We start from the raw sequence: 12,029 nt of genomic DNA, 5'->3' as shown, positions 1-12,029 counted from the left end.
ATGGTGCATATGATACCCACAAAAATGGGCTTAACATCATGAACCCCACCCCACCCTCACCCCCAACCAACAGCTCTCAGTTCTTGTACCTTTTCATCAGACGAAGACAAACTATCAAAATGATCAATCCTAAATTCAGTAAGAAAACAATTTTAAATTGTACCTTTGTTCCAGTCCAGGTAGAAAGGCGCCAAACAGCTCCTTAGAGAAAGAAGAAACACTGAGATTGAAATCTTCTTTTGAATGATGTTTAGAATTTCTAGAGTGGCTGCAGTTTGGAAATCTCACTTTGCTTAGGAACAGACTTGACTGGATTTCTTCAGAGCCAGAAAACCTTTTCAAAAGCAATTATGAGAGCGCAGCAGGGCAGTCAAAGTTCTGGAAGTATGAGCACTCCGCAGAGGTGAAATTCAATTGTCATGTTAATATATCTGCGGTCATCTCTGGTACTGTTTTGGTCCCACCCATGCAGCTTAGTTTCGATAAACTTCTCATTCCTTGCCAACACCAGGATGTGAAGTGCAAGTACGTGTCAAGCAGAGAGTGGGGGCGGGTAGGTATGTTTTATAACCTATCAGTAGGGTGAAGGAAGGAAAAGCGTTGAAGAATTAACATCCCTACCCAAACTTCCTGAACTCTTTTGAAAGTGCCTCAGCCCATCTCATATGCACAATGTTTTCTTTTGTTTCAATACTTATTTGGCTGCACCAAATTTTAATATTTGTTTTTAATATTTATTTGGCTGCACCAATATTTATTTGGCTGCACCTCCTAGCGGCATGCAGGATCTTCACTTGTGGCGTGTGAATTCTTAGTTGCAACATGTGGGATCTAGTTTCCTGACCAGGGATTGAAGCTGGGCCCCCATTGGGAGTGTGCAGTTTTAGCCACTGGACCACCAGGGAAGTCCCCACCATGTATTTTTTTTCCCCCATGACGTATTTTTAATGCAATAAGAATAACTGCTTCATTAGAAATGGAAAGGTTCTGTGTAGAATATTTCCCATTAGGGTGTAGACAGCAGAAGGTTGATATAGAGTGCAGAGGGTGTAGAATGTAGAGTGAAGTCCCTACACTCCTCTGTATAGACTGCTTAGAATGATGTATAATGATGTCTTCCCTTCTAGCAGTCAAGAGTGTCCTGAGCAGGAGCCTCCTTTTGTAGATAACCCTGTGGTTTCAGGGGCTTCCCTGGTGGCTCAGACAACAAAGAATCCACCTGCAATGCGGGAGACCTGGGTTTGATCCCTGGGTTGGGAAGATGCCCTGGAGAAGGGGATGGCTATCCACTCCAGTATTCTTGCCGGGAGAATTCCATGGACAGAAGACCCTAGAGTCCACGGCGTTGCAAAGAGTCAGATATGACTTGGCAACTCAACAACAACAACAACAAAGGATTTGAACAGACATTACTCCAAAGAAGACATACGAATTGTCAGTGACATTCCTGAAGAGAAGATCCACAGCATTGGTCAAGATGTGTTTTGTCCCTCAGTCCTGTCCGTCTTGGTGACACCATGGACTGTAGCCCACCAGGCTCCTCTGTCCTTGGGGACTCTCCAGGCAAGTATGCTAGAGTGGTTTGCCATGCCCTCCCCCAGGGGATCCTCCCAACCCAGGGATCCAACCCAGGTCTCCTGCATTGCAGGCCGATTCTTTACCATCTGAGCCAACAGGAAAGGCCATTAGTCAAGTTCAGTCAGTTCAGTCGCTCAGTCATGTCCGACTCTTTTTGACCCCGTGAATCGCAGCATGCCAGGCCTCCCTGTCCATCACCAACTCCCCGAGTCCAATCAAACCCATGTCTATCAAGTCGGGGATGCCATCCAGTCATCTCATCCTCTGTCGTCCCCTTCTCCTCCTGCCCCCAATCTCTCCCAGCATCAGGGTCTTTTCAAATGAGTCAACTCTTCACATGAGCTGGCAAAAGTATTGGAGTTTCAGCTTCAGCATCAGTCCTTCCAGTGAACACCCAGGACTGATCTTTAGCATGGACTGGTTGGATCTCCTTGCAGTCCAAGGGACTCTCAAGAGTCTTCTCCAACACCACAGTTCAAAAGCATCAATTCTTCGGCACTCAGATTTCTTTATAGTCCGACTCTCAGATCCATACATGACCGCTGGAAAAACCATAGCCTTGACTAGACGGACCTTTGTTGGCAAAGTAATGTCTCTGCTTTTTAATATGCTATCTAGGTTGGTCATAACTTTCCTTCCAAGGAGCAAGCATCTTTTATTTTCAAGGATGCAATCAACATCTGCAGTGATTATGGAGCCCCCAAAAATAAAGTCAGCCACTGTTTCCACTGTTTCCCCATCTATTTGCCATGAAGTGATGGGACCAGATGCCATGATCTTAGTTTTCTGAATGCTGAGCTTTAAGCCAACTTTTTCATTCTCCTCTTTCACTTTCATCAAGAGGCTTTTTAGTTCCTCTTCACTTACTGCCACAAGGGTGCTGTCGTCTGCATATCTGAGGTTATTGATATTTCTCCCGGCAGTCTTGATTCCAGCTTGTGCTACTTCCAGCCCAGCGTTTCTCATGATGCACTCTGCATATAAGTTAAATAAGCAGGGTGACAATATACAGCCTTGATGTACTCCTTTTCCTATTTGATGAAGAGGCAGATGCAAATCACAACTATGATGAATTAACATTTCACATCCATTAGGATGCCTATTATAACAAATATAGGTAGTAATAAGTGTTGGTGAAGATACAGAAAAACAGGAGCCAAAAATCTTTTGTTGGGTGAGACTTTTGAAAACAGTTTTGCAGACTGTCAACATGTTAAACATATAGTGTCTGTAGGATCCAACAGTTCAACTCCCTAGGTCTCTACCCCAAAGAATGAAAACATGTCCTCATAAAAACTTGTACATGAAAGTTCAGTCACCTACTATTCAAAATAACCAAAAAATGAAACAATTCCAATGTCCATCAACTGATTAGTGAATAAATAAAATATGCATGTCTACACAGTGGAACACAGTTGACCCTCGACCAGTGTGAGGGTTAGAGGTGCTGACACTCTGAGCAGTTAAAAATCTGCACAAAACTTTACAGTCCACCTTCCATACCCACAGGTCCACAGGCAAAGATTCAACCAACCGTGGAGCATTAGTACTGTATGTACTATTTTAAAAATCTGCAAAGAAGTGGACTAGAGCAGTTCAAACCTATGTGGTTCAAGGATCACCTGTACCACTAGGCAATAAAAAGGAGTGAAGTAGTGATACTTGCTCCAGGGATAAACCTCAACAAATCTGGCTAAGTGAAAGAAGCCAGACACTAAAACCACATATCATATAATTCCATTTACATTAAATGTCCAGAATATGCATATCTATAGAGATAGAAACTAGACTAATGGTTAGCAAGGGTGGGCACATATGTGGATGGGAAATGGGAAGAGGCTGATAACTGGGCATTCTTTTGGGGGAGTGATGGAGAGTCAAAAATTAGATTGTGGAAAACAGTTGCACAACTCTACCAGTATACTAAAGATCACTCACTGTATAATTATATCAGGCCAATTTCATGGTACTGAAGTGAAGTGTCAGTTGCCCAGTCACGTCTGACTCTTTGCAACCTCATGGATTGTAGCCCAGCAGGCTCCTCTGTCCGTGGAATTCTCTAGGCAAGAATACTGGAGTGGGTAACCATTTCCCTCTCCAGGCGATCTTCCAGAGCCAGGGAATGAACCTGGGTCTCCTGCGTTGCCCGCAGATTCTTTACCACCTGAGCCACCAGGGAGGGCCCATGTACTTAAATCATATATCAATAAACCTACTGATGTAGCTTTAGACCTGTGTGTGCACACGCCTACTGTGTATAAACAGTTTCATAAAATTTTATTCCACACATACATTTGCATAGCTACCACTAAAATCAAGACATCTGACTCTTCCATCAAGACCAAGAAACTTGCTGGATGTAACTTCCAAGAACTGACCTTTACAGTCATGCCCCACTATCGCCTCTGCTCTGGCAACCTCTGATTTCTTCTCTACCCTTATAATGTGATCATTTCACAAATGATATATAAATGGAACCCTACAGCATTAAATTGACTTTTAAACTCTCCAAGTCCCTCCCATAAAAAATTACAGCTCAGCCTTGAATCCTCTCCAGTTAGTTCTCTTTCACTTCCTGTTTACAGCTGGACATACTTTCTGTGGTGGTAGTTTCTACACACCTCACCGCTTATTAGTTTTCATCCAACATTTCTGACCATTCTTACACTTGCATTGGAGACTCATCTTTCCTTTGTCTACCTGGCCATGAAACATTGTAGCTCCGAAAAGCTCAATTCTTTTCTTTTTGTAATTTAGTTTTGGCTGTGCTGGGCATTCATTGGGAGCGAGCGGGGCCTAACTCCAGTTGCAGTGTGCGGGCTTCTCACTGCGGTGACTTCTCTTGTTGCAGAGCACAAGCTCTAGGCGCTTGGGTTTCGTTAGTTGTGGCACACGGGCTTAGTTGCTCCAAGGCATGTGGAATCTTCCTGGACCAGGAATCAAACCACTGGACTTTCACCACTGGACCACCAGGGAAATCCAAGGCTCAGTTCTGCACCTTCCTCATTTAACATTTTCCCCCTAAGGGATCATCCACACCCATGACTCCGGAACACAATGACTCTCATATGAGCAGACCTGATCCAGGAAGCCATGTCTGTAGAACTGACTGCCTTTTACACATATACATAAGGATGTCCTAAAGACACCTGAAACTGAGTGTGTCCAAACTCCAATTCAACACATCTCATCCATCCCCACCTTCAGCGGTCCACCATGACACCCCCATTACCTTTGACACCACCCTTTCTCTCACTACCCCGTATTCGATTCGAGTCTCTCACTGTTACCTTTTAAGTCTATCTCATAACCATCCCATTCTACAACCCTGAGCCAAGCTACCATCATCTCCCTCTGGACTACTGTCATGGCCCCTTCAAGGGTCACCCTACATTCACTCTCTGTTCTTTCCACTATGGTCAGAATGACATATTTAAAATCAAAATTTCAAAAAAACTTCATCCTGCGAATCCTTCTCCCTTCTCTTAAAAATGGGTCACATCCTCCCATTGCTCCTAGGACAAAGAACAAAATTCCTAAAATGGCCGCAGAGGTGATGCACAGGGACCCCAATCGCGTCCTCCAGCTCCTTTTGATCTATGTTTTTTCTTCCAATATCATTTCCTCAAAGTACTGGCTGATACCTAGACTATACTTGCTGAGGCCTTCTTCACGGATTTAACTCTCCTTATCCTTTTGATTGCAGTTCAGTCATCATCTCCACTGGGAAGTCTTCCCCAAAGAAGGTCAAATCCTACTGTTATACACACAGCACTATGTATCTTTCTTTCATGTGACTTATCAAACTTATAATTTCATGTTTATTTATGAGATTAATTAATATGTGTATCCCCTAAAAATACATGACAGTCACAGGAAGGAAGGAACCCAGGCTGTGTGAGTTTGACTTGCACCCTTAGAGTCTACCACACATGGGGATTCCAATGAATATTATTTGTCAAAAGAAGAAATGAACATTCCAATCACTGGCTCACTGTGATTCCTGGAAACCCTTATTTTTTTTTAATAACCTGGAACTTACACATGCCATTATGCCTAAAATATCTTTAGAATAGGTTCATATTTTCTTAGGAACTAGCATGTACCCAAATATAACATTGGCATTCTAAAAATTAACTATCCTCACAGACAGTACCCCCATTGTGACTAGGTGGCAATAAAGTTTATCTGGGTTGCAGTTGATATTTCCCCATAGAATCAAGCTATAAATGGCAATTAAGTTCTACTCCAGCTCACGAAATCCTATCCATGCCCTGAATAGTCAGCATTTTATTCTTAAGAGCTATAAAACAGACTGCCCTTTTGAGCCATGATATCAGGGTACATCTTAGTTCAGAGCACCCCTCATCTCCAAATCTTGAGTCCCCCATCCTCTTTCACCTCTGCATCCTTAGTATCTCTTTTGGTGCTAAAGCTTTCTGAGGACCAGGCAAAGCAGTAGGTAAGGTACTAGCGGAAGGAAAATTCCAAAGATAAGATCGACGGGCAGCCAGAGGGAAAAATAAGGGCAATCTACAGAAAAGGAGATGTCACCAGAGACGGGGCTGGGTGAAGTGGACAGGGCTTGGAGAGAGGGTGCCCTGGCAGATAACCATCCAGGACAAGCAGGGTCTGGGCATGGCAAGCTCGATACCTAAGTAACTGGGCAATCTGTGAATGAGGTGTTCCTGGATGGTGCATATGATACCCACAAAAATGGGCTTAACATCATGAACCCCACCCCACCCTCACCCCCAACCAACAGCTCTCAGTTCTTGTACCTTTTCATCAGACGAAGACAAACTATCAAAATGATCAATCCTAAATTCAGTAAGAAAACAATTTTAAATTGTACCTTTGTTCCAGTCCAGGTAGAAAGGCGCCAAACAGCTCCTTAGAGAAAGAAGAAACACTGAGATTGAAATCTTCTTTTGAATGATGTTTAGAATTTCTAGAGTGGCTGCAGTTTGGAAATCTCACTTTGCTTAGGAACAGACTTGACTGGATTTCTTCAGAGCCAGAAAACCTTTTCAAAAGCAATTATGAGAGCACAGCAGGGCAGTCAAAGTTCTGGAAGTATGAGCACTCCGCAGAGGTGAAATTCAATTGTCATGTTAATATATCTGCGGTTATCTCTGGTACTGTTTTGGTCCCACCCATGCAGCTTAGTTTCGATAAACTTCTCATTCCTTGCCAACACCAGGATGTGAAGTGCAAGTACGTGTCAAGCAGAGAGTGGGGGCGGGTAGGTATGTTTTATAACCTATCAGTAGGGTGAAGGAAGGAAAAGCGTTGAAGAATTAACATCCCTACCCAAACTTCCTGAACTCTTTTGAAAGTGCCTCAGCCCATCTCATATGCACAATGTTTTCTTTTGTTTCAATACTTATTTGGCTGCACCAAATTTTAATATTTGTTTTTAATATTTATTTGGCTGCACCAATATTTATTTGGCTGCACCTCCTAGCGGCATGTAGGATCTTCACTTGTGGCGTGTGAATTCTTAGTTGCAACATGTGGGATCTAGTTTCCTGACCAGGGATTGAAGCTGGGCCCCCTGCATTGGGAGTGTGCAGTTTTAGCCACTGGACCACCAGGAAAGTCCCCACGATGTATTTTTAATGCAATAAGAATAACTGCTTCATTAGAAATGGAAAGGTTCTGTGTAGAATATTTCCCATTAGGGTGTATACAGCAGAAGGCTGGTATAGAGTGTAGAGGGTGTAGAATGTAGAGTGAAGTCCCTACACACCTCTGTATAGACTGCTTACAATGATGTATAATGATGTCTTCCCTTCTAGCAGCCAAGAGTGTCCTGAGCAGAAGCCTGCTTTTGTAGATAACCCTGTGGTTTCAGGGGCTTCCCTGGTGGCTCAGACAACAAAGAATCCACCTGCAATGCGGGAGACCTGGGTTTGATCCCTGGGTTGGGAAGATCCGCTGGAGAAGGGAATGGCTACCCACTCCAGTATTCTTGCCTGGAGAATTCCATGGACAAAGGAACCTGGCAGGCTACAGTCCATGAGGTCTCAGAGTCAGAGACAACTGAGTGATTTTCATTTTCTCTTTTTGTGGTTTCAGAGGGTTTCCCAGGTGGTGCTAGTGGGAAAGAACACACCTGCCAATGCAGGATACATAAGAGATGTGGGTTTGATCCCTGGGTCAGGAAGATCCTCTGGAGAAGGGAATGGCAACCCACTCCAGTATTCTTGTTTGGAGAATCTCATGGACAGAGAAGACTGGCAGGCTACAGTCCACAGGGTTGCAAAGTCAGACACAACTGAAGCCACTTAACATAACAACCCTCCCCTTAGAGCCCCAACCAGGGTCAATTCAGGGTCCAATCCTGGATCTCCTGAGAAATTTGTGATCTCTTCTTGGTTCATTGCCTTTTATTTGACAAATATCCTGTCCTTTGGCTGATCACGATTCCATCTCCAGTAAACAGGCTTTATGTATTTTTTTAAACAAGTACAAAAAAGTGAAGGACACTCTGATGTTTTGTCTGCCCATCAAGTTTTTTGTTGTTTTGTTGTTGTTGTTTAAAACTTTTTATTTTATATTGGAGCATAGCTGATTAAGAATGTTGTGGTAATTCAGATGGACAGCAAAGGGACTCAGCCATACATATTCATGTATTCATTTTCCTCCATCTTCTCTCCCATCTGGCTGCCACATAGCATTGAGCAGAGTTCACTCTACTATACAGTAGTACCCTGTTGGTTATCCATTTTAAATATAGCAGAGTATACATGTCAATCCCAACTCCCTATCTCTTACTCCCATTCTTCCCCAAACTCCCCCATTGCCCGGCAGCCATTAATTCATTCTCTAAGTCTGTGAGTCTGTTTCTGTTTTGTAAATAAGTTCATTTGTATCATTTCTTTTTAGGTTCTGCATGTAAGGAATGTCATACAATATTTCTCCTTCTCCTTCTGACTTACTTCACTCAGCATGACAATCTCTAGGTTCCTCAATGTCATTGCAGGCGTGCATGCTAAGTCGCTTCAGTCATGTCTGACTCTTTGCGACCCTATGGACTGCACCCCGCCAGGCTTCTCTGTCCATGGGATTCTCCAGGCAAGAATACTGGAGTGGGTTGCCGTGCCCTCCTCCAGGGGATCTTCCCAACCCAAGGATCAAAGCTGCATTTCTTATGTCTCCTGCTTTGGCAGAGGGTTCTTTATCACTAGGGCCATCTAGGAAGCCTGCATGTTGCTGCAAAGGGCATTATTTAATTCTACTTAATGACTAATATTCCATTATATATGTGTGTGTGTGTGTGTGTGAAATTGAAAGCGGCTCAGTCGTGTCCAACTCTTTGCGACCCCATGGACTATACAGTACATGGAATTCTCTGGGACAGAATACTGGAGTGGACAGACTTTCCCTTCTCCAGGAGATCTTCCCAACCCAGGGACTGAACCCAGGTCTCCCGCATTGCAGGTGGATTCTTTACCAGTTGAGCCACTAGGGAAACCCAAGAATACTGGAGTGGGTAGCCTATCCCACTCCATATATACCTCTTCTTTATCCAGTCCTCTGTCAATACTTCCCATCTTGTTTTAAGAACTCATATCATGTCCTTCTCCTTCACAAAAATCACCTACTCCACTTATCACAGATTTATACTTTCTTCTGAATTCCTAAGGAATTCTGTACCTCACAATTTGCACTTTTGAAAAAAGTAATACAGGTTCGCTAAATATTTCCTTTGTGTTGGTCTTGTCTATTAGATTGTAAGCTAATGGAACATGAAGAATGTGACTTAGGACTTGTATTCAAAACAGTGCTTACAATAATGTATAAGCAAACTCAGTAGCAAATTCCCTATAAAGTAGCAAGAGGCTAGTTTTAACCACACCTCTTCTAGTTGGAGAAATGTCTCTTAATAGGATAAAGGAAGAAAGGGCTTCTATATAAGGCAATTCTTTTAGTTAACACCTCATCCTGAAAGTATTATTTTCTTTCCCAAATCAAGAAGGTCTCTCAAATTCTTTCTTCTCTTGTTCTAGAATACATCACATGATATTTTTTTGAACTGAGATATAACTTATAGTAACACACACTAATCTTGAATGTACATAGGTATATACCCATGTAACAACCTCCATATCAAGGTATAGAACATTTCTAGTACTTCAGCAAACTCCACTCCACTCTAGTACTCCAGTCAATACCCATTCAAACAGTAACCACTCTTTTAACTTCTATCACCATAGGTTAGTTATGCCTACTATTACCTTTTATACAAATGGAATCAATAGTCATATATTTGACCTTTTCTCCCACCATTATGACTGTAAGTTTTTTCCATATTGTTATACACAGCAGTGAAGTGTTCCTTTTCCTTGCTGTATAGTATTCCATTGTATAAATACACTACATTTTCTTTATCCTACTATTGTTAGATATTTGGATTGCTTCTTGTCTTGGCTATTTGGGTAAATATGCTATAAACATTCTTGTGCATACCTTTGGTGTACATAAACACTCATTTCTGGAGTGGCATTTCTGGGTCAAATGGGACATATACATTAAATTTTAGTAGCCACTATCAACCAATTTCCCAATGAAGCTGTAGCAATTTACACTCCCAGTAGCAAATGCAAAAGAATTCCTGTTGCACTATCACAACTTTTTGCATCAGACACTTTTACAGTGTTTTTTAGTGTGTGATCAGACAGTTGGACATTGCCGGTGTCACACTAAGTAACTCTGAACCCTTGTGATGGGTTTATAAGCCCTAACATAACCATATGGATGACTGAAGTCAGCTGGCACCCAGAGGTATAATATAAGGAATAGAAGCATCAGGTAAACAAAAGAGGACAGATGGTAATGAGTCTTTATGTACTCCTGGCCATTAGTGATTCGGATATCTGAGAGAAGAGCAATAGCTAGTTCATGTGATAACAGCACCCTCTAGGGTTCATGTTTTATTGCTGGAGGTTGCACGGTTGTGTATTTATTACATGCTTAATAAATTCTATATAAGCCTCACTTACGGAAAGGAGGCAGGAAACCACCAGAAGAAACTGAACATGACATGCACAATTGCTGAGGGAAACCACACCAACTGCCAAGAGGAAATTACATTCCTGTTTAGAAAAAAAGAGAGAGATCAAGAACAGTGGGGAAAAGTCAGCTGTCAGAAAAAAATAACAAATTGAGCAATTAGAGCAAAGATATCTCTCCCCAAGGTGGATTTTGTAAGAGAAACAAGAAAGGGCTTACACCTTTTTCATTAGTATGTTGAGGCACAAAATTGTCAGTTTAACAGCAGTGTCAACTTAAAAAATATTCACAACCTAGAAGTTGAGAGTTAGACTTTCTTCAGTGAGAATTTTTAGGATTTCAATCCCAGGAGGCAGCATCTCAAGTAACCCTAGGAGGACTGCTCTGAGGACGTGATGGGAGAATCAGATTATACAGAAGTTTTGCAGCAAAGGTGTGGTAGTCTGAACATCGAAAGATATTGTTAATTAAAGGAAAACCAAATATCTCAAGTTGAGGGATTAGCACTTTTCTATGTATGGGAAGGTGCAAGAGTCTGGGCTTACTGAAGTCATTCCTCTGATACGTACCTCACCCATCTGGAGCCAGTATCCTGTGTTTTCACATCCTGAGTTTCCTCAGGGCTCACTGTGGAGTGTGGTTGCAGTCTGATGGCTGCTAGATGGCAGGTATTCTTTCCTTCCTGAGTCTCCTCAGGGCTCACCAACTCACCATCAGTGGTGGCTACTATGGCTAATGACTGTAACATCCAATGTTTACTGACATGGCAGGAAATATTCATATATCATCAGGAACCTGAATTCGATCCACTGAATATTCTTAAGGAGAGAACAGATTTGTTGTATTGTATTGTATTATTCAGTCACTAAGTCATGACCAAGTGGCTGAATGACTGAACAACAACAAAACTTCAGTCAGTAAGTCATCTCTGACTCTCTGCAACCCCACGGACTGCAGAACAGGCTCCTCTGTCCTCCACTATCTCCTGGAGTTTGCTCAAATTCCGATCCATTGAGTCAGTTATGCTATCTAACCATCACGTCCTCTGTCACCACCTTCTCCTCCCACCTTCAAGCTTTGCCAGCATCAAGGTCTTTTCCAGTGAGCCAGTTCTTCCCATCAGGTGACCAAAGTACTGGAGCTTCAGTTTCAGCATCAGACCTTCCAGTGAATATTCAGGGTTGATTTCCTTTAGGATTGACTGGTTTGAGCTCCTTGCAGTCCAAGGAAGTCTCAAGAGTCTTCTCCAGCACCACAATTCAAAGGCATCACTTTTTCAGCGCTCAGCCTTTGTTTTGGTCCAACTCTCACATCCATACATGACTACTGGAAAAACCATAGCTTTGACTATATGGACCTTTGTCAGTAAAGTGGTGTCTCTGTTTTTAAATACCCTGTCTAGGTTTGTCATAGCTTTCCTTCCAAGGAGCAAG

At 42.5% G+C, this 12,029-nt stretch overlaps 1 protein-coding gene across 15 annotated transcripts in view; it reads right to left on the bottom strand.

Annotated features, from left to right (window-relative positions):
• LOC133059860 (cytidine monophosphate-N-acetylneuraminic acid hydroxylase) overlaps window positions 1–6,705 on the bottom strand; it is a 68,905-nt gene extending 62,200 nt beyond the window's left edge. For 4 of the 15 annotated variants that reach the window (XM_061147474.1, XM_061147476.1, XM_061147465.1 and 1 more), the window contains exons 1-3: window positions 6,559–6,702; window positions 6,434–6,471; window positions 164–201 (exon numbers count right to left, since the gene is read on the bottom strand). Coding sequence is in view for 1 of the 15 variants with exons in the window: in XM_061147482.1 (XP_061003465.1) it covers window positions 164–201; window positions 6,434–6,490; window position 6,559 (96 nt within the window). In the remaining 14 variants the exon portion in view is untranslated. Of the gene's footprint in view, window positions 1–163; window positions 437–6,433 lie in introns of those variants that run through there. The other 11 variants (XM_061147464.1, XM_061147485.1, XM_061147478.1 and 8 more) reach the window with 8 other exon arrangements.
• Window positions 6,706–12,029: the final 5,324 nt, after the last annotated feature.

The sequence above is a fragment of the Dama dama genome, chromosome 7, assembly GCF_033118175.1.
Source record: "Dama dama isolate Ldn47 chromosome 7, ASM3311817v1, whole genome shotgun sequence".
Classification (NCBI taxonomy): Eukaryota; Metazoa; Chordata; class Mammalia; order Artiodactyla; family Cervidae; genus Dama; species Dama dama.
This window is presented reverse-complemented; position numbering and strand designations above follow the sequence as displayed.